At 41.2% G+C, this 27,304-nt stretch overlaps 1 protein-coding gene across 11 annotated transcripts in view; it reads left to right on the top strand.

The window, feature by feature from the left end:
• Nucleotides 1-27,304, top strand: part of LOC117760173 (voltage-dependent R-type calcium channel subunit alpha-1E) — an 88,212-nt gene that overhangs the window by 37,382 nt on the left and 23,526 nt on the right. For 6 of the 11 annotated variants that reach the window (XR_004613629.1, XM_034582989.1, XM_034582998.1 and 3 more), the window contains 14 exons: nt 386-491; nt 706-845; nt 15,562-15,665; nt 16,141-16,299; nt 17,830-18,020; nt 20,686-20,789; nt 22,377-22,492; nt 22,760-22,813; nt 23,831-23,872; nt 25,230-25,328; nt 25,490-25,699; nt 25,815-25,927; nt 26,163-26,275; nt 26,432-26,563. Coding sequence is in view for 10 of the 11 variants with exons in the window: in XM_034582989.1 (XP_034438880.1) it covers nt 386-491; nt 706-845; nt 15,562-15,665; nt 16,141-16,299; nt 17,830-18,020; nt 20,686-20,789; nt 22,377-22,492; nt 22,760-22,813; nt 23,831-23,872; nt 25,230-25,328; nt 25,490-25,699; nt 25,815-25,927; nt 26,163-26,275; nt 26,432-26,563 (1,683 nt within the window). In the remaining variant the exon portion in view is untranslated. The remainder of the gene's footprint in view (nt 1-385; nt 492-705; nt 846-15,561; nt 15,666-16,140; nt 16,300-17,829; nt 18,021-20,685; nt 20,790-22,376; nt 22,493-22,759; nt 22,814-23,830; nt 23,873-25,229; nt 25,329-25,489; nt 25,700-25,814; nt 25,928-26,162; nt 26,276-26,431; nt 26,564-27,304) is intronic. The other 5 variants (XM_034582999.1, XM_034582995.1, XM_034582993.1 and 2 more) reach the window with 3 other exon arrangements.

Below are 27,304 nucleotides of genomic sequence, written 5' to 3'. Positions count from 1 at the left end.
TGTGTCTGTGAGGGTTTTCTTTAGGTACTCTGGAGCCTCCGACAGTCATAAGACATTCAGATTGGTTAGGTCATTGGAGACTCAAAATTGTCTGTAGTCTGTGAATGGATGTTTGTCTCTGTATGTTGACCCTGCGATTCGCTTGTGATCGCTCCTGCATGTACCCCACCTCTCACCTAAGGATAAGAGGTATAGATAATGGATGGGGCTAGGGGGTTAGGGTTAGGGTGAGACATTAATGCTGAGCAACTGACTTATGTTTGATTTTCATCTTTTCATGAGATTTGTTGAAGATTACAAAATATATATATATATAATCAACAGCTGTATTCAGTCATGTAAGTCACTTATAAGTGTGTTAAGTTCCTTAACTTGAGCCTTCTACTCCATTCGAGTACATGATCCTCGCCACCATAATCGCCAACTGTATCGTCCTGGCTCTGGAGCAGCACCTCCCTGGAGAGGACAAAACACCCATGTCCAAGAGATTGGTGAGATATTCACACATGGAAACATCTGCATTTACCACACACACACACACACTTCTCAATCTTCTGTCGAGTTGTTAAAATTAAACAAATAGGTCTAAACTGCTTCAGATGAAGACTTCAATAAAAAAAGATGCACCCTTCATGCTTCCATTTCAGGTCAGATTGAACTAATACAAATCAGTTATCTGATTGCTCTCTTGCTTTGCATTAACAGGAGAAGACAGAGCCCTACTTCATCGGGATGTTCTGTTTTGAGGCCGGAATAAAGGTCATCGCCCTGGGCTTTGTATTTCATAAAGGTTCCTACCTCAGGAATGGATGGAACGTCATGGACTTCATCGTGGTTCTCAGTGGGTGAGTTGAACAGTGTGTGTGTGTTTCTGTGTACAGGCAGATCTGTGAAACAGGATTATGAATTCAAAGCGATGGTGATTCTGTGAGATTTACTGGATTCCAAATGCACAGTATGTTCTTGGACTCTATTAATTACTATAGACTAGGACTAATTGTTTGGGTTTTTTATATACAGTTCAGTTATTTCTGGCAGGTTTGTTCTAGTTTGTCTGTCTGCTTCCTTTTTGCTTACCGCTCTACAACACCTACACAGGAAATCTTTTTTTGGGGGGGGGGGGGGGGATTTATATTGCCAAGGTAAAAAAGGGGTATGTGAGCAGGAGTTACACAAGGAGCTTGTTTGGTGATGGTAACTTGTGTCACTGGAGATTGTTTATTTTTGTAGTTGGTTCTCATTCCCATCAAAAGCACCCCACAGTTTGTCTCCATGTCTTCCTAAAGTTAAACTACCTGATTGGTTTCATCTGGCCTCAACGATAATTACAGCTGGGTGTCATCTGTGTATCAATGGAAATGTATGTGGTGCTTTCTGATAATACTACCTAAAGGAAGCACATATAAAGTGAAGAGTATCGGTCCCAGTACAGAACCTTGTGGAACTCCATGACGTACTTTAATGTGCGTGGAGGAGTCACTGTTAACATTAACAAATTGGAATTTAAGTACGACTTAATGTTAAACAGGTTAATGTTAACATAACTTTTGTTTGTAACAAGAAAACACCACATTCAACTTAAACCTCTGAACATCATATTAGATTAACCGGAGGGCAGAGGATGTTGTGAACTGATCTAATACCATGAGCAACTGTGGACTGTTGTGAGGTGGTTACAGCTCATAAACCATCACCTCTGTCTATGTACTTACAGTTCATCATTTACACTGCAGTAAAAGACCCAAGGGGGTTTATATTTACCAGTTAGTCAGTTCAGTGGGGAGAGTTGTTATATTAAAGGGCATTTCAAATCAGTTCCCTTCCCAAGAGAGATCCTTCAACGTCAGAGCAGAAATGTTTATGGTTTAAGAGGAGGGGCTTGATGAGACATCAGATCAACCCCAACACCTCTCTATCTGCCTCTTTTATACACACACACACACACACACACACACACACACACACATATGAAATATTAATCATGTCACAGCACAGTAATACAAAGGGTGGCAGACAGGGCTCTTAGAGAATTCTACGTGATTCTTGCTGTTCAATTATTGATGACCTGAGCTCAGGCTTCTTAACAAAGTGCCGCTGTTGGAGAGAGGAAGGATGCAAGGTTGTAAGGAGTAGAAAAGAGGAGGGGAGAAGAGTATGAGCGATGGATGGAAGATTGTAGTGAAAGGGATTGTCAGAGTGGCTGCTGACTCTCTAGCATGTTGATCAGCTGATATTCGGCAGGCGTGAGGACACTCAGCCCCTCGGTAAATTACTATACGACCAAAATTAGAAACTTAATTAAAAAACAGTGAGACAGACACACACTAATGGATGTTCTAATCTCACCTGCCTGAAAAGGGACAGAGGGGACGAGACTCCAGTGACTCTCCCAATGGTGACAGATGCTGTAATCAGACTTCACCTTTTACTCAGCTCTTTGTATGGATGAGACAGCACTTATTGATGAGTTTGTTGTCTCTGGTACAGAGGTCAGCTTGTGGTGAAGCGTTTGGCTCCAGGGTTTGAATCCAGTCTGGGGCCTTAAGCTGTTTATCATCCACTCTCTCCCCTGCTTTTCCTGTTGCTGTATCTTCTAAAATGCATTTACATATAATCTTAATCAACAAATTCTCCTCAAGCTTTCTCTGCAATTTCCTGGACATTGATTTGGAAGTAAGATGAAGGCACAAAAAAACATAGAACAGCAAAGGCATTTATTCCCGTCTTCTGTGCCGTGGGTTGAATTTGAGTTACTGATTGTGACTGAGTAAGGAGACGTATTCGATCTGGATGAAATTGGCTCCCAGGTCTGATTATATTTATATTCAGGATGATGAAGTGAGCTGCAGATAGATTCCTCTCTAAATTATCATTCTGGCCACAGCAAAGATAAATTAATGAAAATGTTCTCGCTCTGTCTGACACACACACACACACACACACACACACACACACACACACACACACACACACACACACACACACACACACACACACACACACACTCACCTACAGGCCATCATTTGAGATTGCAACCCTATTAGAGAGTGAATGAAGCTTATAAAATCTGCTGATATTAGATGAGTCACCAGTGCTGTGTATCAGTTAGTAATTAGGAAGTATCTGCACTACAGACCCCCACAACCTCCACAGGCAGTATGCATACAAATTCATAAAAAATATGGTTCAGAAATATGCAAAATGTGATTTTCTGTTATAATCATTCTTCATATTCATTTACAGTCATACAGAGTGTCTGTCTTTTATATTTACTGTGTACAACACTCAATTACTGTTGCTGTATTAATGAAAATGTCATCCATGTTATAAAATTACAGGGGATATGCCTCTTCCATTGGGGAATTGTTTGTTGGTTTGTTTGTTTGCAGGATTACATAAAAACTACTGAACTGATTTCTACTAAACTTGATGGAAAGATGGGACATGGATCAAGAAAGAACCCTTTAAATTTCAGCATAGATCAAGACTTTAATCTTTTTTTTTTTTTTTTACATTGCAATATGGGCATTTGTTGACATGTTTACCCATTTCCCAATTCATGGATCTCGATGAAAAGAATCAGGCATACTTACGAGACAGATACCTATGTGTGTCTGCAATTTTGTGCGGTTTGATTGAAGTTGAGGGGTCTTGTCAGGCCTTGGCGGAGGTGTGAGCTCCAGTGCCGTTCTTGCTGTAAGTCACAGCAAGAGCATAAAATTCACAATAGTCAAGACAGTCTAACACAAAGTTTGTGGTTTTGAAAGCCTTTATCACAAATCTTGTACAAATCTACTTACTTCTAACTAACTCTATCTCTGAGATTTTTGCATTTTTCCCCCTGTTAAACAGGTTTTTGTGGGGGGTCGTTTTTCCTCACCCTTGTCGAGGGTTAAGGACAGAGGATGTCACACCATGTAGTGATTGTTAAGCCCAATGAGGCAAATTCTAGCTTGTGAATATAGGCTTTACAAATAGATTTGATTTGATTTGCGATTAGGTAAAGAAACAAAGTAAGGTACCTCAAGGAAAGAGCCATCTTCCAGATTCATACTGGCAGGAACCTTAACTTCAACCCTAACTGTGTTGCAGAATTTTATTCCCATTGAGGAATAACACTTGCCTATTATAGCTCAGACCACAAAACCTGCTAACCTTTCCTCCACTGATACCACTGACTCACGCCACATTATGTGTAAACATGTGTAATTACGGAAGCATTTGCTAACGGTGTCAACACTGGAGGCCATGATTACCTCAGCAAGCTGCCTTGGTGTTTCGGGATGGTCTTACACAGAGAGCGTGAGTGGGAGGGAGCTATGAAAAAAACAGATGGTACTGGCTGTTGTGGTGTAGTTGAGGACTGTTGTGATTGAAATTCAAATATGGGGGTCGGGGGGGGGCAAGAACTGAGAGAAAGATGAGAGGAGAGAAAGAAAAAATGGACAAAGAGCAGCAAAGACAAAAGGAGAGAAGAGATGAGGCTGGAGGAAATAAGAGGGATGCCTCTATGCGTAATCGTACGTATTAATTGGCACCTTTGCCGTCTCACTCGCTGGCAAGGCCTCCATTAGACTGGCAACAGTTGGCAGAGGGGGACGCCCACCAAGGGTTTGTGTCATCACTTTGTGCCAGACACTTGGAGTGGTGGGGGTGGAGGGAATGATGGGAGTAAAGCTGTGGAGACCGGAGAAAAGAGCATTTCAACTTTGTCTTCAAAGAGCAGGATCGTTTTAGATGAGAGGAGAAGGAGGAGTTGTTTATGTCTCCTTCAGAAAAAGCTTGTAAGATAGAAAAGTGGGAAACAGAGAGAAGAGAAAAGGATGCTCAGAAGATTGGATGACACAATAAGGCTTAGATGTAGACACACATATATATATATATATATATATATATTTATATACCTTCTATATCTTCAGGATGATTAGAATTTTGACAGATATTTTTATCATGATGTCAACAACAAGTCTACAGACATTTTTATCATAAGGAATATGTGACATGAAATTAAAATGGCTCTTTTGGCATAAATAATACAATGTAATTGTTGATTTAACATCTTGAAATTGCTGTCCCTATTTTTATTTAAAATCCTATAATTCTCTATTATTCTTTTTTAGTTTTTTAATTAGCAAGTCTACAGTTAGGACATGAATTGAGAGGGGAGAGAAAAAGAGGGATGGGAGATAAGCTGGACTCAAACCAGGAATGCTGTAAATATGTGATTAGGGTCAGAACCCAGAATAAACCACAAGGATGCTCCGAATGATTATTTTTCTTCACCTAATTATCTTCTTGAATAACTGCAAAAATCGGACGGATTTTCATGATCTTTGATTTTTCATTAGATCATTAAAACCAGCCTACATCCCTGCCTTTGAAATGACCAATGTCATGTGGCTGAAATAGGGATGGTTCAGTGGAGTCTCTGAGATCCGACAACACCATGGTTTTAATAGACACCGCCTTCTTTTGCTTTGAGAACAGATGCTGCAGCCACAGTCCTTATTCCTCACGGGTGTCAGAGCTGGATTATTTGTTGCCAGGAGAAAGAGAGCACATGCACCAGCTTTCATAATAGGCAGTGAGAATATTTTGAGTTTCTCAATTTATGTACTATTTCAGTAAGAAATGAATTTACAAGTATTTACATTTTCCGAATTTACCCATTCCTTTTCATTATTTTCTCATTTCTTTTCTTCGCCTTAAAGTTTTGTCAGTGTTGCTAAAGTTGATGTGATATTAGTATCTCAGAGTCTTGTGAAAATAGTGAAAATACTTGTACCCGTACCTGACCCACTGAATGCTGAAAACACAATCTGTGTGTGTGTGTGTTTGTGCGCGCGCATTCATGTGTATGAACCAAATGTGCCACTACTGCATGTCTTTTAGCCAATAGCACCTTCTGTCTGTTTGGCAGTCATACACCTGTTAGAACTGTCTGACACACAAAAACACACACACACACACACACACACACACACACACACACACACACACACACACACACACACACACACACACACACACTCGTATGTAGACACACAGACGGATCTGTCCTCTCTAGTCTTATTTTCCATCTGTTGTCTGATCGATTGATGAGTTCAGACACAGCGGGAGTGGATGTGTCCCCCTGAGCAGTTACCGTGGTGACTGAGGACCCCACCCCAGGTCAGGCTGTCACTGTCTTCGTGTCCCGCTGCTTCCCTGGTCAATGTCTCTACAATTAGACCAGAGCAGGACAAAAGATTTGTCCGTTTTTTTTTATAGTTCGATGTGGAAATGCTCTTTGTGTGCGTGCGTGCGTGCGTGCGTGTGTGTGTGTGTGTGTGTGTGTGAGAGAAAATACTTACAACCAGCCTTTATTTTACGAATCAAACAAAGTGGAAAATGACATTGAAATGACTTCCCCAGGGAACAAGTGGTGTTTCAGCTGTGATCCTGAATTAAGTCAGTGAATAAGGACGAGGATGTAAAGGAAACTGACAGTCTAACAAGCCCACTCTCTCTCCCTGTATACCACCTACCTCTCTCTTCCTCTCTTTCTGTGAAACAAAGACTGTGTCGAGAGCCCTTAATCAGTCCAGTCTGATATCTGATCAGAGCAGATGAGCTGAAGATGAAAGCTGTCCTTGGTGTCAGCTGGATCTCAAGTCAAATTAAATGCGGCCCTGTTACGTGTGGAAGTTACTTGAAAGAGGTTCGAGCTGAGATGCATTCATCACAAACAGGCAGTTCCTCTTTACTCGTTAGATTTCAGGTCGACAAACTTTTATGGCAATTTTCAGTTTGTCATTTGCTCCTGAACAGCAGCGGTAAAAGACTTGTCTGACAAAATAATCCTGCAACTGAATTATTGTTGAAATTCCTCACATGGGGGTGAGAATGAAATTGCATGTTTCAGAGAGTTACCTGCAGATTAAAGTGCAGTAAATACCTGGTTCTGGAGAGTCTGTCATGCTGAATTACTTTACATAATGTGTGTCGATGTGATTTCTAGGCAAATAGACGACTCTTGGCCTAATCTGACCCACTCACCTGTACTTACAGAAAAGCTGTTCTCCCAGGTACGAGGATGCATTGAAGACACATTGAGACCCCTGTTACTGTTTGGTTGGTGGAACACTACAAGTAGGGGGTTCACTTAAACAGTAGACTTGACTGGAGGACCAAGACTGATACTTTTTGAGAAAGCAGATTTTTCATGTTGGGGTCAGAATACAACAATATCTGTTATAGCCACGACCCAGAGGACATAAAGGGCCTCAGGTTGGTTTGGAAACTATCAATGGGCATCGGGTGCTAAAATGTATTATTTCATTTCGTGTAAGGTGTGGTAATAGACGGCAAGAGTCTTTGAAAATTGAGATATTTGTCTATAGGGCCTGGACGAGTTCCAGTGTTCAGTGCTTCTTGTTCCAATGTGCTGAATTATGAGGGGCAGAAAATGAAGAAATGTTAAGACGAAGAATTCATCTAAAGTGAATTTTTATTTAAATCAGTGGAGCACAAACTGTTCTTTTAAATTGAAACAAACAATAAAATCTCACTACACTGGGTTAAAGTTGCATTGAGCAGTCAAACCAAGCCCCAAACCTGAATTCAGAATGGTTGATGGTGAATTATATATACACTATGTACCTTTAGACACTGGGACCTAGACACAATCCTGTTTGCGCTCTGCATGAGTGGAAGAACAGACCATTATGATCAATCAAACATAGATTTGCAAAATAAGGTCCAGTTTATAATCAGTGCCTGCTCTTCAGTTTGATTTGTGAAAACAATACAGTGCAAAAGTTCAGAGTTCAATTTGCCAATAAGTGTAGGTGACAGACATTAATCACTGCACAGGGTTTTCTGAGGACACCATGTTTGTCATTGCTGAAGCAGCCTCCTCGAGCAGTGTAACTGTCAGAGAAGAATCTTTGCCAGGAAGCCATGTGTCACATTTGGCTTTGATTGTCCACAAGGCACAAAACAGCCCTGAGCCAAAATATATTCTCCTCTATTTCTCTGCATTCCAAAAGTATTACCGTATGATGATGGAAATTATCATTGGAATTGTATGATATATGTTTTTCTAATTATTATCCCATGGAAGGACGCCAGTGGAAAAGCCCACAGCATCACATTTTAAATGCTCGCTTCCAAAGATTAAGACTATGACATAAAATTATGCAGAAGACATCTGGATTATTTATATTTTATTTTGAGATGTTCTGAAATACATATCAGTTTTTATATTTAACAGTGTAAACATATTAAAGAGTTGGAAAAAGCTGAAATATCATCACTTATCAAATCTTAGTGTTTATTCAAAATGTACTGTAGCGAGCCACTTTGGCTTCGTGCTGAATGTGAACTTTTGTGACCTAGAACGAGACGATTTGCCAACAAATCATCTCTGCACTGAACTAAATCATCAGATCTCTCACTTGCTCTCTCTCTCCCCTCATCTCTCTATCTGTCTCTCCCTCCCTCCCTCACTCTTCCAACAGATGGCTAATAAATCATTTATCCAAATCAATTATTCATTCCTGCCAAAGAGCAAACATTTAGCAAACTGACACATAAACCAATATGCAGGGCGATAGTCAACTGATAACTGATTCATATATATAGCCAGGCCATTACTGACGCTGTTGATATAAGGAGGAATAACATTTGATGTGTGTGTGTGTGTGTGTGTGTGTGTGTGTGTGTGTGTGTGTGTGTGTGTGTGTGTGTGTGTGTGTGTGTGTGTGTGTGTGTGTGTGTGTGTGTGTGTGTGTGTGTGTGTGTGTGTGTGTGTGTGTTTCAGAGAAGACAGATAGGGAGGGGGTTAAAATGAGAGGGAGAACACTGTGGGAGGCGAAGAGGCTTATATTAACTAAACCAACCAGAGCATCACTGTAGGAGTTGCTCCACACAATTCTTTATGTCAAGACAATCCGCTGTACACACACACACACACACACACACCACCCACCTCACCGTGGGCCACCAGAACAGTTATTTTAATTGATTGTGCTGCAGAATCACAGGTCTTCATAAAGAAGACAGATATGTTTTTTTTTTGTTTTTTTTAAATCCTCATAGGGGAATTCTATTGGACTTGCTTCTTCTTTAAGATTGGTCTGAATGCTGTGACTGCAAAAGCTGAGCCACTGCTTGGCATTCATGAGAGGCTCTGACTGGCAGATTCAAAGGGGGCTTTTATGATCAGAAGAAAAAACACATTTAAAAAAACCTCCCCTCAATAGTTGGGTGGAGAGTTTAGGACGATATAAATATTTCTCCACGCTAATCTCTTCCTTAGCTTATGTGCTTATGATTCCAGCTTATATCTTCATCATCTCACTGTGTGTTTCCTCGTGGTGCTTGTTGCTGCTGGTGTTTTTCCTCCTGATTCAATCTCCTGCAAACCTTCCTCTCGGATACTTACTGAAACATTAATGATGATATATTGTTTGGTGAATTACACTTTGCTGGCTGGAAAAACCTCCCAGACATTTCTAGGAAGTGAGGAAAGTGGTTTGACCAAATAAACTCTACAGAAGTTGTCCAAATGACCTTAAGAAATAGAAATCTCCTTTTCTCAGCAGGTGTTTTGACTTGTCATTCATTCAGGTCCTGCTGATACAAGCTCTTGAATAATCACGAGTCAGACTCAGCTGTCAACCATGACATTTCATCCCATATTTATAGCATCAAATGCCGCATTAAAACCAAACTCACCAGAAAAACTAACACTAACAAACATCAGCGTGATATGAACTAACTAAAATGACAGAAACCATCTTTGAGAAAAATGTATTTGAAGTGTGTTTTGACTATTTATTTTGGCTCATGTCCCATCCACCAACATGGAGGGGGCAGGTTTTATAACCTATACCGCAGCCAGCCACCAGGGGAAAAATCAAGATGATTTGGCTTCACTTTTGGGGAGCTGCCATGTCGTCCATCATTATATTCAGTCTCTGGGTATTACTAACAACTGCATTTCACTTAAATGTGACATTGGTCGAGTTTGTTGACTATCAGATCAGATCAGGTTGTAGTTAGACAAAGCTCTGCTGGGAATGTCATGATGCTACCAACCTCTCTGTCCCAGTAACAATGATAAACCAGTATGCAGGTTCATAATATTGTGCTGTTCAGGGAAAGAGATATTGTCACTTTCATTCTCTGCTGAACAGTATTTAAATTAGACAGACTTAATTGACAAGTGAATGTAATTTTACTGCCATGTGCAACAAGAGGAGAAAGTGAGAAAGGGTTATAATTGGGTTTTTGGCAATTACATCCCCCTTATGATGTCATCATGATTGAATGGAAGTGTAGTATATGAACCCCTCACTCGGGGCCTAGTCACCAGTGGTGTTTGAGATTTGATTGAGAGAAAACTGAGGATCTGAATGTGATGATGAGAGGACTCGACCACGGCTCTGCATATGGATGTGAATGCGTTGGGAAAGAGGGTCACAGCGAATTACTGAAATGAAAGCTGACAGTGAGAGAGGAAAAAAGATTTTAAAGATTGACAGCAACGATGTAATTGGCGGATTGAGATTTTGGTGAGATCTGATTGGATTACTGAAAACACCCAAAGTCCAGTGAGGGGGAAAAAACAATAGTGAATAAATGATTCGGAAAGATGAGTTTTTACTGATTGAACCTACGCTGATGTGTTCGACAAGACTAGTTTACTGCCTGTCCTAAACCTGCCTGTCTGGAATGGGCTGTTTGTTTAGAAAATGCAAAAAAGTTAAATTCACCCATTATCTGCTCACACCTATGGAGAAGTGGGTGAAGTGTTTGAGTCCTCAAAACACTTTTGGAGTCTCAGGGGTAAACAGCGTTGCAGCCAAATCCAACACAATTGAAGTCAATCGCGACCGCTTCATTGTACGTAATAAAACAACAGAAAAAACACAACATGCCACCATACTGCAATGTTTAGTGGACTCAAGCACTCCCCCCACCCCTTTATCGGCTCAGCGGTGAGCAGATAATGAGTGAATTTTCGTTTTTCGGTGAACTATCCCTTTAACACGTGACACGGATAAGATGAACAGTTAATTTTACACTGCAGATTTATTTTAGTGCCTTTCGGAGCTGTGAGCCACATGCTGACGAATTAATATCTTGACAATAGTCAGGTGTGCTCGTGTCATATGAGTTAGCAGCTTGACGGTGACATGGAGCATAAGCCACAACGTTATCAGTATCACAGCCTGACGCTTGTCACAGCAGATTTGTCACGCTGCAGGGAGCTGTCACATCTGCAGGGCATGTCACTGTTACTCACTTATCATGGCTGACAACTCCGACCAGGACATCAGCTCAGTTCACCACGCTGAGCATCTCACATAACTGCACATATGTGTGAATGATGTGTCGGCTCCTGGTGACTAAAAGGGACTTTATTAACCTGTTGATGCCCCGGGCAGCTGTCGGATGTGTGTCGTCTTTTGGGATCAATAAAGGTGTCCGTGAAGTCACTGCCGGGGTTCAATCAATCCAAACTTCTTCTTCTCATCCAGTTAGGTTCCAAACTGTAGCATTTATTGTGCACACTGTTATTGACGGAGTATAAAAGAGGGAGAACATATGAGAAACATGGGATCGGTTTCAACAAAGCACATCAGGGATGAAGAAAAAATAAAAAAAAAGCTTTAAGTTTTAAGCTTTATATGTTTATAACTACATTTGAACTCCCTTTAATTAGTAACTGGCAGAGATAGAAATCTGCAGTTTATGAGGCGAAAGGAATAGTCTTAATATTTTCTGTTCATTTTATTTAATCTTTTAGTCTATACTTTCTTCATGATGCTCTTTGTGGGCTAAATTGTTGTTTTTTAATCATTAAGCGTCTTTAAAGATGCTGTATACATTCCTGACCGTTACAGTCAAGAAGAGGCTTTAAACTAAGAGAGTAATTCAACCAGAGCCAGCTTGTAGTAGATCAATATTTTAATGAATTTGTGCGAGAGACTCAAAAACTAAAAGCTCCCACTGGAAGAGAAGACGAGAAACAAGCAGAAAGCCGAGCACGTTGGACTGTAGATTGGTAATCAGAGCAGAGGAGTTAGTTCCGAGGAGTTCAGCCCACTGGCAGCTCACATTGTAAATTAGGTTATATTTCCACTATCTGTCATGTTTTACAGTGTGATGAAATATAAAATGTTCAAGTCATTTGTCATATAAACACAGGGTCATGAAAAGCAGGAGAATAGGTCAGCGCAGTAACATTGATCTAATTGTCTGTATCTTATGTTTCTTTGACTTGTATTTTGCTTATTTACACATAAATAGAAAGATAAACAAGTCAATTTAACATGATATGATTTTTCCACTTTTGTCAATACCATGGACAGTTTTTAACAATCATGCAGGTGCAATCGTACATCACTGCAATTCTGATAAAGGTTTTATCTAAAATGAGTTTTTGCAGCATCACAGATGTGTCTGTTCTTTAAAGGAAAAAAACAGCAGCTAACACCAAAATGTACATGTAATATATATTGTATTAAAAAGCCCACTGCCTGTGTACATCATGTATGTAGATAACTTCTTTGTATCTATCCAATCAGGCAGATCATCTCTTTTAGCTTTAACTGGCACTGTATTATTATTATTAGCATGACCGAGATACTGACCTCCAGACTGCAGCCCAGGACACAGACACAAAACTACCACAGACCAGGAGACAGCAGCAAACATTGTTTTTAGCTATAATATCTTTATTATCTGCAAGTATGAACACATGAAGAGGATTTTCTCTTTTACTTTGGCTTAAAAACAAACAATATTCAAAATTAAAACTGGCTCTACAATTTCTGACTGCAAAAAAAAAGGAAAGGATGAGTGTTGTAAATTAAGTTGCACTTTAAGAGCATCCCGCTTCACCTCGACAAACGGTCATTATTAGAAAACTGGGCCCAGGACATCCACTGAATAACAGCAGACTTAATGAGGAAGCCATTTTTAGATCCTCCATCCCATCGTCTCCATAACAACTAAAGGGCAGCCAGGACTGACTAATGGTCTGTTGAAAGACAGAGAGATGGAGGAAGTGGGGGATGAAATGACAGAGGTGGCAGGAGACGGTGGATGGAGTGATTGGAGTGAAAGAAGGGGAAAGAAGAAAGTGTGAAGGAAACGAGTTGTTGAGACTGGAGTGAGAAGGGGGGGAAATACATCTAAAGGGGGGATAGTTAGAGGTGTGAATCTCATGAGGATAATTTCATTTCTATATTTGTGTGGATGATGGTGTTGAGCTATTTTAATCTTGTCTCTCCTCCTCTCGCTCCTCTTAATTAAATCACATGACGTTTTGTGTCGGCTATAGACAGGACTAATTCTCACCACCCCTATCACACTCGTATAATTGGGTCTATGTTGCTAGTTCTTTTTCAGCTGTGTGATGATCAAGCCTGCAATCATTGTAGAGCAAATGACTGCACCAAGATGGCACTGAAGTGTAAATCATGTGCTTAAAGAGCTGTAACTCTTTTACATAATCTAAATATCAGGTCTAATATGATGTTGCCTCCATCTTTGTCTTCTCAGTTTGGTTTGTTCTACGGCTGCACTTGGTAACAAATTTCACCAAACTGCATCATCTTTTAACAGAGATTATAGTAATTCCTACCTGAGCCTTATATAGCGCTAGATCAGACTTTATATAGAGATGGATGATGCGTCTGCCCCTCCTCCCTCCATCCAAAGCCAAATATCCCGGATATGAACGCTGCAATCTTGAGCATTTGGAGCCACAATCTGTGCAGTAGTAGCAGATGGAGCCGCGGTATAAAGGTCCATACACACACTTGACCAATCACGAGTCAGTCTCAGCTGTCCATCATGACTTTTCACCCCATTCTTATAAACTCAAATAACTAATATAAACTTGTAGTTAGTGGAAAAATAAGCGGTGTATTTGACGTGTACTTTTGCTTTTTATTTTGATCAATTTCCTACACATTAACATGGAGAAGGCGGGTTTACGACCTATACTGCAGCCAGCCACCAGATGGCGATCAAGATGCTTTTGCTTCACTGTCAGGAAGCTGTCATGTCGTCCATCTTTATAAACAGCCTACGTGCACAAACCAAACTCGAGTCATTTGCTTCACTTGTCCTGAACACAAAGTAAAAATAACACAAATTAATTAATGGTTCAGTGTGTACGATTTAGGTGAAAGGGAGCTATTGAAAATGAAATAATCCTATTGGTGTTTTCAGTAGTGTGTTTCATCTACATTGTATGAATTGTTGTTTTCTCAACCCTAGAATAGGCCCTTTATATTTAAATGATTTATATAGTGGGTCCTTTCCATGTTTTTTTACAGTAGCCCAAACTGGACAAACTAAACACCTTTTGAGTTTTTATGACAACTGAAGGCTACCACAGGTTCTCTGTCATGTTTGGAAGGGGAGGGTGAGGTGACGGGTCTTCAGCTGCAACATGCAACTTCACCACTAGATGTCACTAAATTCTACACACTGAACCTTTAAAGGGGCAGATTAGGCTTTTGAAATTTAGATTTTAGATTTAAAATCATCACTTGATTAATATAGTTATGATTAAGCATGACCCCACAGCACAGTGAAAGTTGGAGTTAGGGAAAGAGGTAAATCGTATGACTCTCTGACTTCAGACTACTGAAATATAATGTTGTCCAATTCTCTCTTAAACAAAAAACATAATCCTCAACTCCCCTTTTTGCTATTTTCCTTCTGTCTTTACCTCACCTCTCCATCTGCCTCTGTCTCTCACTCAGCCGGCATCCAGATGAAATGTGTGTTCAGGTCAGTGGAAAGTGGAAAAACAAGAGAAAGTGTCAGAGGTGCGATTATAATTGGGGGGGAGGCTTGAAAAACAGGTGAAGAGCGACAGGAAGAGCAACATAAAGGTGTAGAAAGAGAGAGAGGGAGGCAGACTAATTAGGAAGCATGGGGGGGGGGGGGGGTCACCAGACACTGCTTTTCTTTTCCTCATCAGTTTGAGGGTTGAAGGCCACAAAGGTGTGTTTACAGGGTGGAGTAATGGAGGACACAAAAGAAAACAAACAAAGTAAAAATTGAATTTCTGAAGGACTCTGGCTTTGTGTAGCAGATGAGGGATAAAGGCTCAGTGTGTGTGCATTTGTGCGTGTGTGTGTGTGTGCACGTTTGTCCGTGAGCTGCGTGTCTCTCCAGCCAGAGGGTGTCCTGCCCTCCCTGGATGGAGCTGCTTTCTTTGTTCTCCTCCTAAATAGCAGTTGTCACAGTCGTCCTCCCACACACAGAGAAACAGCCAAAAGCCCCAAAAGCATCCTCGTTATTTTCTGTTTCCTCTGCTTGCTGGAGACCCTCACGTCCTCATGCACTCCATATCTGAGCAAACCTCCCTCACCATGTATGATGGCCTTAGTGTGACTGGGTCTTTCTTTTTTTTTTTCACAGCTCCATAAACCAAGAAACTGTGGCATTTAAAAGCATCTGCAACACACAGGCAGCTGTGTCTCTGTCTCTCTGTATTCTTTCTGTGTGGGTTTGTAAATGTGTCTGTGTATGTGTTTACCTCTATAGGATCCTGGCTGCGGCAGGGGCACATATGAACATCTCAGTGGACCTGAGGACGCTGAGGGCGGTGCGAGTGCTTCGACCCCTCAAGCTGGTTTCAGGCATCCCCAGTACGTGCCTCACTTATATCAACGGACATATACAGATATACACATTGAAAACTTCAGAATAATGCAGTCCAGTATAACTTGCTGCTATATATTGCTGCTATGATAACTAATAAACTGATTATTTTTACTATTGATTATCCTGATCTACAAATTCCTGGGAAATTCAAAAGAAAAGCTCTTTCAAATCAAATCGATAAAATACTTAAAAGACATAAAGTAAATATTCTCATTTGAGATGGTGGAATCACATATTTATATTTGATATTTTGCTTAAAATATTCTTGAATAATGAATTGATTTTGTTAATTGTTGGAAAATTGGATTATTTGATTCACCATTTAAGGTCTACTGGACACCTTTTTTTTAAGAAAATGTACTGTGAAGCATAAGGGATCAATGTTTATTATGAGTGTATCACAGGTTTGTAGAAGATGTGATCTCACATGAATCCTGCTGTCGTGTGCTTCACCTCCAGGTCTGCAGATTGTCCTGAAGTCAATAATGAAGGCCATGGTCCCTCTGCTGCAGATCGGCCTGCTTCTGTTTTTTGCCATACTCATGTTCGCCATCATCGGCCTGGAGTTTTACAGCGGCAAACTGCACTACACCTGCAAACCACAGTCTGGAATACTGGGTACAGATACACTTGTAGCTTATCTCTGTCGTATACAGGTTCACTTAGTTATACACAACACCTCCTAGCATATTAAAGTCAGTATATGCATGGTGTTACTTGTTTATTCAGTATGCACAGCATGTATATTAAAACAAATTGGACATTTTTAAATGACAGCTTTGAGAACAGATGCTTTCTATACTCTAAATACTTATAGAATATAACTGCATATGCCCACTGTGGGCTTGGACTGTAATCTTCTTTTCAACCCTGACGGAGCAAAAGAGAAATCTAACTGAGCCCGACATGAGCCCAACAGATCAAGCCAAATTTTTTCCACAATTAGAAACATGTGCACTGTAAAACAAATCAAGTAGACGGCCCAGCCAACGTCACAGAAACCCAGACCAGACCCAAATATTTCAAAATCTTTGTCCGAACCTGGCCCAAGAGGTCCCAACAGGTCCCAACAGAATCAGTTTGAGTATCCACTCTCTAATGCACACACACACACAGAATTTCCCATCCATTAGTTTCGCACAGATAACAAGGTGAGGAGATGGTAATGGGATGTTTGTGATAGTAGCCAATAGTAACATCCTGTACTGTTATTCAGATATTGTTGTTCATCTTAAGCTAAGATCTGATTTGAATTTCATTATAAAACAGGGGAGCGTCCTCAACACAGCTACCAAACACTGATGGCATGGATGACACAAAGGAGAGTAACATGTAGAAAGGACCTAAATTATTCTGAATTATGCATAAATATGAACAAATAAAAGATTCAGTTTACAGCTATTTTTAACAACAAACTGATTCAGGGTTACAACGTTATTATTGTTCATGTTAAGTGTGTATGTGTGGCTTTATGTCATGTGTATTTACAGAGAAGGCAGCAGCTCTATTGTTATAACCACAACTCCCTAAACACATGCGTGCCCACGATGTGACGGCAGGCTGCAACTGGAGACTTGATCAAACCAAACCGACGGTGTTGTCCTGTATGATTAAATCCAACAAAAGCAGCGCACCACAATGGTTTATTGTACGTTCGCAGCTGTCATTAACCACCGAGCTGCTCCTGTCACTGTCACACTGAAGCTGAATGAACAGCGAGATAACACAGACACACTGAAGGGAGCGTTTTATGTCAGTGAGTAGTCATATCACAGTTCAGACAGGTACTCTGAGTGGTGGAGAGAGATTAGTCTTCGTTTTTACACTACATTTTACTGCTGACTTTACTGACTGTAAATAAGAAGTGTTTCAGGTGGAGAATTCACTGTCACACAAGTTAAATGTTGGGTAATAATATAGGGTCAATGGTGTTCACTTGGTACATAGATTAAAAACTAATATTTCAAACTTAATTTACTCAAGCTTAAATATCATTAGACCTGAGTGAAGTATTTATACTCCTTATATATACTTTAAGGTCTTGACCTTCTATGTAAAGTGCCTTGAGATTATGTATATTGTGATTTGGCGCGATGCAAATATAATTTAACTTGAATTGAAAATAACTTTCATTACCTTCCTGTTCAGAAAACGAGACAGTGGACTCCTCTGAGTATGAGTTCCCGTGTGGTGTGCGGCAGTGTCCGTCCAAATACTCCTGCCACGGCACCTGGATCGGCCCTAATGACGGCATCACCCAGTTTGACAACATCCTGTTTGCCGTCCTCACTGTCTTCCAGTGCATCACCATGGAGGGATGGACCACTGTCCTCTACAATGTAAGATAGCTAACACACACATGCACTCAGACGTGTGGCACTCACTGATTGAATGAGGGTTGAATTAGTGTTTTGTCTTGCTGTGTTGCTGAGGGGACTCCCTGTCCCCCCCTGCATCCTCGCCTCTCATACTGTTTGCCTGTGGATAGAGCACATGTGGAGGAAGGTTACTGGGTTCTGATTTTAGTGTTGAAGCTGCAGAGTGCTGTGTCGATTCCTGTTTTGCTCTTAGCTTGCGTATGCTGCAAGGCCTGAATAGAGATTAGACTGCCCAGCTATGAAGTATGGCTGACTTCAGTATATTGGAGGAATGTTGTTTTGAATCACTGACTGTATAAACTTCTGTTGTGTGTGAATATGAGCATGTTGAGTAGATTCATAGTAGATTCTCAAAATACAAAATCAGTGTACAGTATATGTTTATGTATACTCTTCATAACGAGTGCACCCTCGAGATAAAGTTAGCAGAAAACTTCCTTCTATGCTTCTATCAATATCCACCTGCACTACAAAAAGTAAAACTAAGAATATTTCAGTCAGTCAACTCATGAAATGTTGAAATCTTTAGAGTGTTGTGTCTCGGTTCCGACTTCATCACTTCCACAGATAAGATCTCTATCCCCCCTGTTGGAGCCTGTGGGTGGATCTGGGGGGGGGGGAGCTGAATCAACAAGCAGGGCAGCAGAGGCATTGATAAGCAAAGTGAAAGTAAGGGAAATATTTGCAGATATTTGCAGTTTAAATACCGCCAGGAGTTTGTATATGATAGAAAACTGTTGAGAGTGAGGCATGTCACATGAAAAGAGCACCACAGCTCCAGTCGGTTGCCTGAACTCCATTTATTCTTCCATTTTGTGCTAAATTCATACTTGATTTTTGATCTGAGCTGGACTTGCTTTTGCTCTAAGACCAACTGACAGGATGGACGTGCACAAGTCAAAAAAACTGAAAGCAAGTCTTTCAGAAGTCCTGAAGAGACTTCTCTAGATCCACCAGCCTTACTTTTAGAGACTGTGTTTTGAAAGCTTTACAAAAGTGAACAGGAGAACTTATCATGTCGCATCTCCCGGAGACATGTGTTGAAGTAATGAGCACTGAAACCAGTAATAATGTAATTGTCTGCTGTAGAGGAAGTGTCAGACAGGGATTTGCTGCTGCACAGGGCTTCACGAGCGTCTATGTCACAGTGAGAGGAGCAGGCGGACACACTCACACAGTGTGCACACAGAGAGGCCGGCAGTGGAACCATTTGGTAGTTTGATGAAGCTGTTGCCTGTGTGACCATCCAACCAATCAAGTCTCATCATGCTCACATCTGCTCGCAGCAGGGCCGAATTACAATACCTTGTTCCCTGTATGAAATCATGTCATTATAACAAGTCATTAGAATAACATATTGCAAAATAATTATCATTGCCATCACGTGGGGCTGCTCAGCTTTGACATTTGCAAAGTCTCCGTATGCATGGATATGATGAACTATAGTAGGACCACCTCTACTCCTGTTTGTCTGTGCAATCATTCAATCAGCCAATCATGCAGCGGCAGTGTAATGCATCAAATCATGCAGCTTGGCACGATTGTTGGTTTGAATATTTCTGAAAGTGCTGATCTCCTGGGATTTTCACTTTCAACAGTCTGTAGAGTTTCTCAGAACAACACATGTCGGGTTCCTCTCCTTTCAGCCAAGAACAATAATTTCAAGCTTCCATGGGCACAGTCTCAACAAAACTGGACCATTGAAAACTGGGAAATGTAGTCTGGTCTAATGAATCTGAATTTGTACTGCGGCTGCAGATGGTAGAGTCAGAATTTGGCATTCATAGCATAATTGTATGAACCCAACCTTGTGTCAACAGGCCAGACTGTGATTGTTGGTGGTTAAATGGTGTGGGGAATGTTTTCATGTCAGATTATGGGCCCTTCATAACAATCAGGCATTGTTTGAGTGTCACAGTCTGTCTGAGTATTGGTCCTGACCATGGTCCTCCCTTTATGACCACATCTACAATCTTCCTGGTATTACTATGGTTTACCCAATACAGAGCCTGGAGCCTATTACTGTGACAATGATGACTATTTTGTAAACCTTTGTACACTGTATTTTTTACAAAAGAAATAAATAGCTTTTTGATTCAGATTTGATACTGGTTTAGTCAGAGGTAAATGACAGAGTTGTTCCCAAATGTTTCACAGCCATACAATTTTGATTTTGTCCATTTTCACACCAATTTGGAAAAGATTGTATTTGGTTTTCTAAGTGACGCTGAACGAGCTTCAGTGATGGACGAGGACAGACAGAGGAAAGAGACAGACAACATGTTGCTGTAACAGGACTGCTGACCACAGACACTTGTATTCTCAGAAAACCATATAACCTTCTCAGGTCGAGTTTCTTTAAAGCAGAGAAGCAATATATCATCTTTATACAGCCGCAGTTCACAGAAAACCTCCACACACTCTCTCTGTGAGGCTGAAGCAGATCAATACACATGATGTCTCTGTTCGGAGCTCTGCCTTCTCCCGGGCTCAAACCTTCAGCAGCCACACAAATACCTAAACTTTCTTTGTATTTCTGTCTTGTGTCGCAATGGCAGCATGAGTCGAGTCTGCTCCAGCCTGACTTGATTTTATAAAGATTAAACTTTTTTTTTTTATGTCTCAGACTGACGATGCCTTGGGCCCCAGCTGGAACTGGATCTACTTCGTCCCTCTCATCATCATCGGCTCCTTTTTTGTCCTGAACCTGGTGCTAGGAGTCCTCTCTGGGTAGGTTCGCTCTTTAGTCCTAAGATTCCAGTTTAAGCATATTGGGTTTTCAGTGTCTGACTGCCAGACAGAGTGTCCCAGTTAAGGTTCTGTCTATTTGTGTCTCAGTAATGCAGCCTGTAGCATAGCCCTTTATTTGACATTCCAGTCCATTGCATGCTGGTCCGTGGTTAAATGTTGCATTCAGGTAGTCTTTGGTCATTGGTATGAATCATGCATCATATGTAAAGTTAGTCATTGTCACTGCAGGACAGAATCAATAAAAACTAGGACAACTGGGGTTGTATGCATTCACCTACCAGTGCAGTTTAAGGCTACATATTTTTTCCAGACCTTCGAGAAGTGGAATCTAATCAGTTTAATGACAAATGATCGAAATTTGAAGAAATTCCCTAAAGGCCGACTTGAGATATCATGTTCAAGAGGCCAAAAGTCACTGTGACCTTTGACAACCTGAATTTAATCAGTTAGTCTGAGTCTGATGTAACGTTTGTTCCAAATTTGAAAAGATTCTGTTAAGCCATTCTTCAAACATATAAAAGCACATCATACAAGTGTGCTTTACTTTATTTACTAACTCGGCTGTAAACAAGAAATGTGGGAACATCCTCAGACATCACCCTGATGAAGGTAAGATAGCCCAAAAGGTTTTGTGAATAACTCGTGGGGAGAGGAGCTGCGTGAGGTGCATAAGTTTGATGGACTTGCATTGAGATTCACTCTGGTTTGCACCCCACCTTGTGTGGATTCTCAAACTTAGAAATGGTGCAAGATGTATAAGCAGCCTGCATATGTTGTGTATCACTGCTTATTCTGGTGCTTTTACTTTTCTGGTGGAGAGGCTTGAGAGCAGCTTCTACCAAGCTAGATTGGTCTCAGATGAGGGGCCAAGAGAAAGCACACCAACACTCAAGGTTAGGGGGTTGGACGTGGAGCTAGCAATGATTCCCTGTACAACAAATTTTTTCCGTCACAGAGGCTACAAAGAGCTGCCAAACGGGGGCGCTCTCTGAGGCCTTGTGCCCAACAGATGACTAAGAGGATTAACGTATGACTGCTCAAATGCTCTGTTTGTTTTGGTCTCTGTGAAGATGTCTCAAGAGTATTTACAGGTTCAGCCTGGTCTTCAGGTCCTTCCCACCATCCTTTGAAGAATTTATCAAATGAGCTGCAGGTTTACATGCACTTTATTAATTTAGTTAATGGGAGTTTCTGTTTCCCTGGTATGTTGTGTGGATGGTGCAGAAACTATACTGTCAACTGTGTTTTGGCAAGTGGTGTCAGATTCTGTTCAAGTTAATTAGTTTTACAAAAGGTTAATTGGGGATCCATTGCCATTATCTCCATGGTAAAGAGAAGAGACCTCCCCCTCCCCCATCCTCTCTTCTCCTCTCCTCCCCCATCTTTTCCTCTCCTCTCCTCTCCTCTCCTCTCCTCTCCTCTCTTCTCTTCTTTTGTGGTTGAATAAAAAATGAAAGAGCCTAGTTCCCGACAACAACAGCAATTTTCCCTAGTAATTATTTACCCCCCTGACCATAAATCCTTGTACCCTGAAAGAGTAAATACATGTTTCTGTGGTCTCTGCAGGGAATTTGCCAAGGAGAGAGAGCGGGTGGAAAACCGCAGGGCCTTCATGAAACTGAGACGCCAGCAGCAGATTGAGAGAGAGCTCAATGGTTACCGGGCCTGGATCGACAGAGCAGGTGGCTTTATTCCCAGTCACAGCCAAGAGGAGACACAATAATTTGGCTCCTGATGAGAAAAAGGAAAATCGATATTTCACTTTAGGCTAAGACTAATCCTTTTAATTGTGGAACTGTCGTATGCAACCTGTTGTCTGCATGTCGGCTTATTGTTGTGCCACAATTGAGCAACAAATATAGTTGCAAAGAAAGAGATGCCAGTGTATCTGCATCTGAGCCATCATCCGCTGCTCATTTCTGAATATACTGTGACTTTGTGCTTTCCAGAGGAGGTGATGCTTGCGGAGGAGAATAAGAATACAGGACCCTCTGCTCTCGATGGTAAGAACTTCTTGTTTTCCTGGTTTGTTTGTGCACATTGTCACTCTGCAACTCTCACATTGCTTTACATTCTGTTTCAATTTGAAGCTGGCCAGTGTGCTTTGTAAAGGCTATTCAGTCATATGCTATTATAGTTTTTGTTGCTTATTTTTATGATTTTAGGTTCAACACAAATTTTCTTAAAATACAGATATAGACATAAAATAGTTTTCAACATATTTAGTCTGGTCATTTTGAAATGGTGTTATCAGTTGGGGGGTCAGTCAACCACTTTGGTCCAAAACTGAAATACCCCTATAATATACCTTTTGATTTCTATCAAATATTTTTCACCAGAGGATGAAACCTAGTATCTTTGGTGATCCTTGGAATTTTCATCTAGCGCCACCATCAGTTGACCAAACTAATGACGTTCCCTTCAGCCACCACTATGCTTAAGGACAGCCAAGATTTAGGTTATCCCCTGACCTAATATAGCGCCATCTTCAGGTCAAAACTATAGGATAACACATTGGTGTATGTGCTAAACATTCCCCTCAGTAGCTCTACTTAGCTGATTTACTCTATTTAGCAAATGTTAACATGCAAAACAAATATGTTGAACATGATAAATACTATACCGAGATCAAAACATGTTTTATTTAACATTAGGCCCCACAGACCATGCTTTCATAAATTAAACTGTATTAAAATTGTGACCATGCTAGTATGCTGATGTTAGCATTTAACCCAAGTTGCATCTAAGTAAAACATAATGGAGCAACTAGCAAATTATCCATATCGTTATCTATATCAATTGACTATTTGAGCTTGCACTTGCACAGATCACTCTTACATCTCACTCTGCAACTCTGAATGCCACATAGAGAGAGCATTACCAGTGATGGTGTTAAACCTGCCACTAGACACAGGGCTCCACAGAAGGCTAAGTCCCTGCTCTGACCCTCTCAGCTCTACTTTGACCTTTCCTCCTCGCTAAACCAGCAGGGCTTTTATTAAATGTTGATTGATTGGCAGCTCTCAGGAGTCTGCCAGAGTGGAGTACAGGTGGTGCCTATGGTGAGAACCTTCCTCTGCTCTGCTCTCCGACTGCACTCACACACACACACACACACACACACACACACACACACACACACACACACACACACACACAGTCACTGAAATGTACAAATACAAACACTTACACATAGAAAACTGAGAGGAGTGTTTCCGCTTCAGTATGTTTCTGTGACTTGAAGTTCACAGAAGTACAAAATCGACGAACTGATGCAAATATGGAGTATAAACAGACTGCAGGCTGCTGGGATGGAAATAAATGCAGAGGCTCCGATAGCGTTGCCGCACTGTAGTTGCCTTAGCAACCTCTGAACTGAAAAGGCAGGAACATGCATGTGCTTGTTGTGTGTGTGTGTGTGTGTGTGTGTGTTGACAGAACCATCCCTGCCTTTTGCAAACACTCCTGTGTGAGTGAAATGGCAGCAATATTTGTGTGTGTGTATGTGTATATATATATGTTTGAACAGCGGCTTATTTAAAAAAGTCCTCAAGCAAATATTGACCTCAAGTAGATTCGGCACAAGGTGGCGGGAAGGTGTTAGTGGTGTAGGCTAAAAGGTAATCAGAAACACATCCGTGAACACTCATCATACTCGCCTCGGCATGTGCGCACTGCACGGCGTGTCTCCCCCGACATTGTATGGCTGTAGCACTTGAACGCAGCTTGAATACAAAAGATGCATGGACCGTCAAATCGCCTCAGAGCATGGTTTGCCATGATGGAGATCTCAAAATAGAAGCAGAAGGTTTCCATTCAGTTGTTTGGATCATTACACAAACATTAAATCATCGTTTTTATCTCATTCATAATGAGCTCAACTTTGCCTTTCAGCTAAAACTTCACAGGCATGAGCTCGTCATGCAGATGCTCCTTTTCATTGCATTGTCATATTGTCTATTTATTGATGTCTTTATAATGAAGGGGTGATCATACAAAGTGCTGTTTGGGCCATGTCGATTTACAGAGAGTATACGAAAGTGCTCACTTCCAAACTTGATAAGCAGAAGTGCTGGACAGAAGCCATGAAAACCTGAAGACAAGAAATGTCTGCACACTAGTTAATGCTCCCATAAAGTTTAGACTTAGGCACAGGTCCTTCTTCAGGCCCTAAATGTTACCTGGGAGATTTTTTAACAGCTTGTGGTGTGCAGATCTTTCTTGTCTTTCATGATTTACAATCACTTAAATCTAATCTGTGATTCAACATGACAGCATCAAGGAAAAACTGCTTCAATGGTGTTGCCCAAACCTCGGCCTTGTGTCCCTGCCCTGACAGTATGCTCCCTCTAATTTCATAGAATGCATTACTGTCTGTGCAGCTTGTAGTACTTTTTAATCCTCATCATGCTTTGTCAGCAGTGCTGAAGAGAGCCACCACCATCAAGAGGAGAGGCGTGGATGTGGTGCATCGAGGGCAACCAGGGGAAGAGCAATATGGTGACATCTCCTCTGTGGGTGAGTGGGAGTCTGGACAGGCTCATACATATGGGCATATATTGTGTACGTACTGCAGTGCATACTTGATGAGGCTGTTTAGCTCACACTCAGGGTTCAGGATTCAGAGTGGGAACATGTTGTACAAGTACTGTCTCTCTCTGACTCTTGTTTCCCCCCAGGCGTCCCCATGGCCAGACCGAGTATCAGGAGCGTCAAGCGAGGTCCGGCAGCCTATTTTCGGCGGAAGGAGCGTCTCCTTCGCATCTCCATCCGCCGCGTGGTGAAGACACACACCTTCTATTGGACGGTGCTTGGCCTAGTGGCCCTCAACACACTTTGTGTGGCTATAGTTCACCACAACCAGCCTCTCTGGCTGTCCACCTTCCTCTGTGAGTCACACTTCATTTGGGTAGCTGCAGGAATATGATGCCTCTAAAATTCACTGTTTTATCATGTTTTTGCAATAAGTCAGTTTCAGAATAGTAATGACTGTCTCTGTTCCAGACTATGCAGAGTTCCTGTTCCTCGCTCTGTTCCTGACTGAGATGTTCCTGAAGATGTACAGCCTGGGACCACGTCTCTACTTCCACTCCTCCTTTAACTGCTTTGACTGCAGCGTCAGTACTTTGTCTCCCTCTCCTCATATTTGTTTCTCCCAAAATTCAACTGCTTGTGTTGATTATTGATGCAGCATCCTCCCTCACACCCTATATCTCTTTCTTTCTGCATCATTTTTGTCTCACTCCATTTCTCTCCTCTCTCGTCACCATGTTATAACTGTCCCTATACATCAGTTTATTGATGTGTTTTTTTATTTAAAGCTGCAGTTCCTTATGAATTTTTTTTTTTCAGGTAATTGTTGGCAGCATCTTTGAGGTGCTCTGGGGTTTCTTCAGGCCTGGAACTTCATTCGGCATCAGTGTCCTGCGTGCTCTCCGTCTGCTGAGGATCTTCAAGATCACCAAGTTAGTCACTTCCACAGTCTTTGTATTGTAAGATCTTACAAAGTTAAACTCTTACTTGAGTGTTGGAGGTCACTTTTATACTAATTAATTTCAGTATTAGAATTATGCACATTGTTTTATTTTTCCCCACTAACATGGCCTTTTGTTGCTGTCAAGGTATTGGGCGTCTCTGAGAAACCTGGTGGTCTCTCTGATGAACTCCATGAAGTCCATCATCTCCCTCATTTTCCTTCTCTTCCTCTTCATCCTTGTGTTTGCGCTCCTGGGTATGCAGCTCTTCGGTGGCAGGTAACAATAAAAAGTCATCAGCAGCTAGAAATGCACTCAGAGAGGCACAACACCCGGGCTGCTTGAAGTCTTAAATATTCAATAGCTGCTACACTTTATTGATTGACAAAATGATAGAATTATCATAATCTGTGAATTTAAAGAGGGTTGCCGGCCAGTTAAAATTATAATAAATTGATAATATCACTGTAAAATTTGATCACAGGAGCCAAGGAGCATAATTTATTTATATTTTTGGGCATATAATGAAGTGTATATAAATGCTGACAGATGGCTCCCCAAAAGTGAGGTCACTCCATCACCACCTGGTGGCTGGCTGCAGTTACAAATCCTGCCTCCTCCGTGTTACTGAATGGGACCAAATTAAAAAGGGTTAGTTTGGTTTTATTTAGTTATTTGATTCTATAGAAACAGGTTGAAAAGTCATGATCTACAGCTGAGACTGACTCTGATTGGTCGGGCGTGTGTATTGGCGGGACCTATTGGCGCTGCTGCGCGGACTCTGGCTTCAAATGCACAAGATGGCAGCGTTCATGTCTGGGATATACTGGCTTCCTTTCTGTATAGTGGGGGGGAATTGGAGACTTGTTGTCCATCTGGATTTATAGGGCATATGTGTGGTGTAGCTATTGATATCATGACTGGATTATTTTTTATTGTTTTAAAATACGTCAATTAAACATGTTTAAATAATTATCAATGCGAAATGCAACTGAATTAAAGACCATATCAGTTTTATAT

The sequence above is a fragment of the Hippoglossus hippoglossus genome, chromosome 4 (assembly GCF_009819705.1).
Source record: "Hippoglossus hippoglossus isolate fHipHip1 chromosome 4, fHipHip1.pri, whole genome shotgun sequence".
Taxonomy (NCBI): domain Eukaryota; kingdom Metazoa; phylum Chordata; class Actinopteri; order Pleuronectiformes; family Pleuronectidae; genus Hippoglossus; species Hippoglossus hippoglossus.
This window is presented reverse-complemented; position numbering and strand designations above follow the sequence as displayed.